We start from the raw sequence: 5,676 nt of genomic DNA, 5'->3' as shown, positions 1-5,676 counted from the left end.
ATTTAACAAATAATTAAAAATAAATATATTAATCTTATTAATTACGTTATATATTATTATATTTTACGTACTGCTGATGATATAGCAGATTGATCAACAAATATATAAAACTAGATACATATATGTATATATGTATGTGTATATATATATATATATACATATATATATCTGTATATATATATATATATATATATAGAAAATGTATCCTCTTACAGAGAGAGAGTAAGAGAGAGAGAATTTTTGCATATATATTTATTACTAAACATTTATTACATTGCACAATTAAATTGCAATTTTTTCAGATATAATGTAATGAATTTTTGGTATAATTCGCAATATTGGATGTTTTGACTGGATTTAATGATTTCTGAAGTGACCATCCACATTGACTCGTCGACATAGATAACAGCTCAGCTACTTTTTGAGCGTTCTGTTTTCCTTCCAAGGATGATTTCTTAATCTATGATATTACAAAATAATCAATTATTATTATAGTAATTTTATCATATGCATATTACTAACTTTTATTTAAGAGAATATTTCAATGAAAAAAATTTCAAAAAAGGGAAAAGCAAAAAGGAAAAGACAACTCTTTGAAAATGAATGCAAATAATATTATATATTTTTTCGCAATTATCATTCCTATAAACTTTAATCACATGGTTCAATCAAATGTTACCTATTACCTTTGTATTAGTATTTTAGATCTAGAATGAGTAATATTATTTATTTATATATATTTATTTAAGAAAAAAATTAATATCTGAAGAAATTCTTTCTTTTCACGATATATGCAAATCATGATAATTTCATATTATATTTACTAACTTCGTCAAACTTTCTTCTGACTTTATATCCTCTGTATGTAGCTTGTATCATAGTGGCCGCTTCTTCTTCAGATTTAGCTGAATCCCCATGATCTTCCATACATCTTGATTTTTTCATCACTTTCTGTTGTTTCTTGATGGGAAATATAATATTTTGTTCCCAGTGCTTGCGGTTGTAAACATTTCTTTCTTGTCGGTCTTCATACTTGGATTTATCAGTAACCTATTATAAATATACTGTTTCTTTATATATAAAAATAAAGTAGATATACATATTATATATTGTATATACATGTTTACCATTATATCATTTTAAAATTTTCAAGTAAAAAAGATAAAATTCTAATCTTTCTCTTTTTCGTTTTCTATATTTTTTTCATTATTCCTTAATTTTTTTATATTTCTTATCTATCTCTTATAAGAGCCAAAAAAACATTTATACCTCACGATGATGATGTTCGTACATACATTTCGCATTTTTAAAAAGATCTAAAGATCGTGGTTCACCTGCCTCGCAATATTTCATATCATGAATGATAGATTTATTGTTTCTATTTCCGTCGTACTGTGCTTTGTTCTATAAAATATAGCATTAGCCCACTGTGTAGACGAACTTAATCATAAATTACTATGATAGAATTCTTTAGCTTTATAATTTAATATTAAATTCTAGTAGTGAAGCTCACCGCTTTTACATTATTACTTCTGCTCATATTACTAAGACAATCGGTCAAGATTTCAGGCGACATTACCATGCCCGATGAAGTTGTAATTTTTGATACATATTTTTTCGGTTCTCTAGTTTGCATTGTATATTGTTCTAAAAATAAGCACAGACATAAATTAAATATGTCTTGATAGAAGAATCAAGTAGTATCATATAAATTTATACAAATTATCAAATTTTTAAAAGGAGATTACTCTAAAAATGTATAGAAATATAAAAAATTATCTGCAATTACAATATGTATTTACTGTTATCAATTATAAATTTTATAGTGATGGATATTATCAATCACTTTTATAATAGATTTGTATTAATGTATACCTAAAAGATGCGAATCTATGCAACAACACGTACGATTTTTATTACAATCTGTATGTGTTCTCTCTAGAGATAATAGTGAGCTATCTTTAGGAGGAGAATTAGGAGGAGTAGGTTTTGTTTGAATCTTTCTTGTTTTTATCTCCGAGATGTTTGTTTTTTGATACTCTTCAAGATATAACAGAAATTCGCGATACGTAACATAGTTCTGAAGCAAGAAACACGTAAAATAAGATAATGAATTGTTTTACATTTTCAGCTATTTTAAATATAATGATTATTTATAGAGAATTATAGTATTACTTATTAAAGTATAGTATATTACTTATTAAATAAAAGATGATGCTTGTTGCATTCATAAAACTTAAAAACTTACTTTGTCTTCTCCTGCCCAGTTGCGATTAGTCGGTTCGATAAGTCCAAGCAAATCGATCCAATGATAGTAATCTTCAGTTTGATTACCGTACCAATATTTTATAATAACAAACCTGTAAATTTTTATATTAATTAAAACATACTTATATTTTAATTTCACATTTTATAGCTCAATTTAAAGCTTTTTAAATTATAAAGTTCATACGCGAGACCATCATCCACCATTTTTTGCACTTCAGGATACGACATCAATTCCATAAATTCTGGATTTTCAGGATTTCTTTTGACATCTACTAACTGCCACGGAGCTATAAGTCCAAATCTAACACATTTCAATACTTCTAACATGTATTGTTTTCTTTCATTCCAATCGTGCATTAACCACCTTACGGCAGACATTAAAACTTCCATTTCGCTATGAGATGAAAAAAAAATTAGATGATTTAATGTGTTATACCATTTATTATTACAATTTATATTATCTCTTATGTAATTTTTTTAATAAACAATTTCTCATCAAGAAATAAAATTTTTAAGTATCAACATTTTAAAAATATTGGATTGTATAATTCTTTTATAAAATGTTCTCATACATAGAATACATTCAACAATATGCAATTATACCTATTGACGCAAATATAGTTAGATTTCAGTAGTAAGCACAATTCATCCATTGACAATTCCAAAAAATCCTTTGTGCTAACGAGCATCAAGAAAAATTTCATAATTCTCGGTACCATCAGTTCCATTACTGCAGTATTGCCAATTTTCTTTGCTTCCAAGTATAACAAAAAAGCAGTATCTTCGGAAAAGAGCTCGTCATTATCAATAAATGCCCAACATTGCTCTTCTAATTCTTTATGAAATACAATGCATTGTTTTCAATAACAAAAACTAATTTATTACTATTCTATATTATATACCTGAATGTTTAGTTCAATTTTTTTATTTCTATGTTTAAATAACAAAAATTTATTACGTTTCAAAATAAAAATTTGAGATATGAAATAAATTGGTTACCTTTGATGCCCAGATACTGTGCAGCCATAAAGATTTCTAAAATATTATCTCTTCGTAGAAGCTGGCAACTTTCGTTGATTGGACTTATCATCCAGTCATAAATAATAGAGAAAGCCTTGGAAGTCACGCTACTCTACATTTCGTGTACATAACAAATTACATTTTTAGAATTTAGAATTAATTATGTTATCTCTTATACGTCTTGTTTTAATATAAAGCTATTCATAAAGAAATGCCTCTATATGAAAATCTTCTAAAATTTGAGATAGCTATTTTTTTTTATTTCAAAAATATTTTTTTTTAATGTTTATTTGTAAATGTAATATTTGATTAAGTATAATTTAAGTAAAATCTTACCCCAGACAAATCAATATTCTTGCAATTTTTCTCGTCAAAAAATTTGCTGTAACTTTGCAGAACAAGGAGATGGCAATGAAATTCATCGTGATCAATTCGGACAACACAATCGGCATTCCTTGGTAGAACAAATAGAGAAAGACTTATTTTAATATAATTTAATTTTTAACAAACTGTTGCTGTACTATATATACGCTCAAAACATAGCGTACTATTACACAATTTAAATTGTGTTCTCTGCTAAATAAAATATAAGTTATTTATTTAAGACTTGCATTGATAAACAAAAAGCTCAATTTAAAAATTCTATTACTTAAGATTTTTTTTGTTACGTACTTATAATTTGTAATACGTATAGCTAATTCTTGATACAAGTCAGTCTTTTCTGGAAGAATTATATTACTCCAATTGATTGGTTGCTCATTTGTAAATCCCAACCTGTTTCCCAAAATAGAAAATAATAAGGATTAGAGTAAAGATAAACGTTATTTGTCATATAGTGTATCTCTATAAATTTTACATTTGTCTAATTTAAGAAAACTAACGAGGCAAGTGGTACTTCGTTCATTGGAGGAAGTTGATGGGATGTTGATTGTATCGAATGATTTTGTTCCATTTCTGATGAATAGAACTTTGTACTTGGTTGCAGCGTTCGTGATCTATAGTTTCCTTTGTTATATGGTAATTTCTTTTGTGCCTATATTGTAGAGATCAAGTAACATTTAGACTTCATGTCATAAGAATAAAAACTATTAAAAGACTTTAAGTTTCACCTGCAACTGATCAATTGTCGATGGCGTGATGCCAGGTGGAAGATTGATATATCTTGTTCGATTTGAAGAGTCAGAAATCGATGTACCAACGTCGACGCCCGATCGATTAAGCTCAGCCTTAACGTTGACTTTCGTGCGTCGCGGATCAGCAACTAAAACACTGAACTTCTTCGACTCGAATACAACCTAGAACGACTATGCTATGTCTGTTTCGAGACCGATATTTCTGGAAAGGTTGTATTACAGCATCTGTTAAAACGATGTCTTTCTTACCTGATTCGGAATAATCTTGAGATTACCACTAGGTGTAGCTTGGAAGGGAAACACACGATGACTCGTTTCGTTACCCTCATTCACGACAAATGCTGATTTTACGCTCGTGTCTTTGGGATGAATTTGTATCTGTTGCATCGGCAAGTCTAGATTTGAGCAAGGTATCGATTGCTTTCTATCTTTTGTATTTTCCACTTTCCTGCAAAATTGTATTATATCATTTATATTATTTGATTCTCTGTTATTTAATCGATCTATTTTCCAATTTATTTACTCTGGATGACGATAATCCATAGGTTTCGAAGCAACGATTTCAACAAGTGCAGAGCATTGTTTCTTCCAAGGTTCTTCTTGTTCGATATATTTACGTGATTCTTGATTCGTTGCGTGTTCGCTGATATCACAAGTTCTCGATTGCAGCCTAACAGGATCTTTGGAAAGCTTAGTTGTGCACTCCAAATCCTTATACTTGGAATTTATTCCTATCTGCCCTCTAAGTGGTGTCCACTGATGCTGTAGCGGAGATACAAATCGCTCTACTTGATTCGCGTGATAAATGTTTACATTCAAAGAAGGCTGTTGTCTTGATATACGGCGATATCTATTGAAAGTAGATTTTCGTCGACGTAGTGGATGATATCTCGGAGACAGGCTTTCCGGCGTTTCTATGATTTTTGCCCTTTTTAAACATATTTTTTACATAAAAATCACTAATATCGATGAAATATTTCGATTTATTTTTTTAGTAATAGTCTTTTAAATTTTATCCACTACAACGATATTGACTCATGCACTTACTTATCAGGTGATGCAGAACTTGTAACTTCTGATCGCGATATGTGCAATGTTTTTACTATTTGATCGGATTTCGAAAGTTGTACGAGAGCCTTCGAAGAGGATGATGCAGGAAAATTGAATTTACCGTGATAAAGCACGACAACGCTGCTTTTACTATTACCTGTGCAATGTTATCGATCAATTTACTCTCTCTCTCTCTCTCTCTCTC

At 29.0% G+C, this 5,676-nt stretch overlaps 1 protein-coding gene across 2 annotated transcripts; it reads right to left on the bottom strand.

Moving 5' to 3' along the window:
• Positions 1–237: 237 nt before the first annotated feature.
• Positions 238–5,624, bottom strand: LOC105461201. Of its 2 annotated transcripts, none has more exons than XM_011707685.1 (16): positions 5,469–5,624; positions 4,945–5,349; positions 4,671–4,869; positions 4,398–4,583; positions 4,170–4,321; positions 3,961–4,062; positions 3,625–3,742; positions 3,268–3,400; positions 2,872–3,103; positions 2,453–2,662; positions 2,249–2,360; positions 1,876–2,080; positions 1,514–1,647; positions 1,270–1,404; positions 829–1,050; positions 238–460 (listed from the first exon to the last, which is right to left on the bottom strand). In XM_011707685.1, the coding sequence occupies exons 2-16, from the start codon at positions 4,962–4,964 to the stop codon at positions 299–301; spliced, it is 2,322 nt and encodes a 773-aa protein (XP_011705987.1). In that variant the 5' UTR covers positions 4,965–5,349; positions 5,469–5,624; the 3' UTR covers positions 238–298. The 2 variants fall into 2 exon arrangements, with proteins under 2 accessions (XP_011705987.1, XP_011705988.1); XM_011707686.1 differs by having other exon boundaries at positions 1,909–2,080.
• Positions 5,625–5,676: the final 52 nt, after the last annotated feature.

This window comes from Wasmannia auropunctata, unplaced genomic scaffold (assembly GCF_000956235.1).
Source record: "Wasmannia auropunctata unplaced genomic scaffold, wasmannia.A_1.0 LD307426.1, whole genome shotgun sequence".
NCBI classification, from domain to species: domain Eukaryota; kingdom Metazoa; phylum Arthropoda; class Insecta; order Hymenoptera; family Formicidae; genus Wasmannia; species Wasmannia auropunctata.
Note: the sequence above shows the minus strand (reverse complement) of the source record. Positions and strands in the feature narration are given on the sequence as shown.

What these genes read in the sequence shown, in the direction of transcription:
- LOC105461201 (XM_011707685.1), bottom strand. Translation starts at nt 4,964, where the DNA reads ATGGATTATCGTCATCCAGA. An exon ending in TCAAGATTATTCCGAATCAG is followed by an intron (nt 4,584 to 4,670) that starts GTAAGAAAGACA and finishes TAGTCGTTCTAG; the next exon opens with GTTGTATTCGAGTCGAAGAA. An exon ending in TCAGAAGAAAGTTTGACGAA is followed by an intron (nt 461 to 828) that starts GTTAGTAAATAT and finishes GTAATATCATAG; the next exon opens with ATTAAGAAATCATCCTTGGA.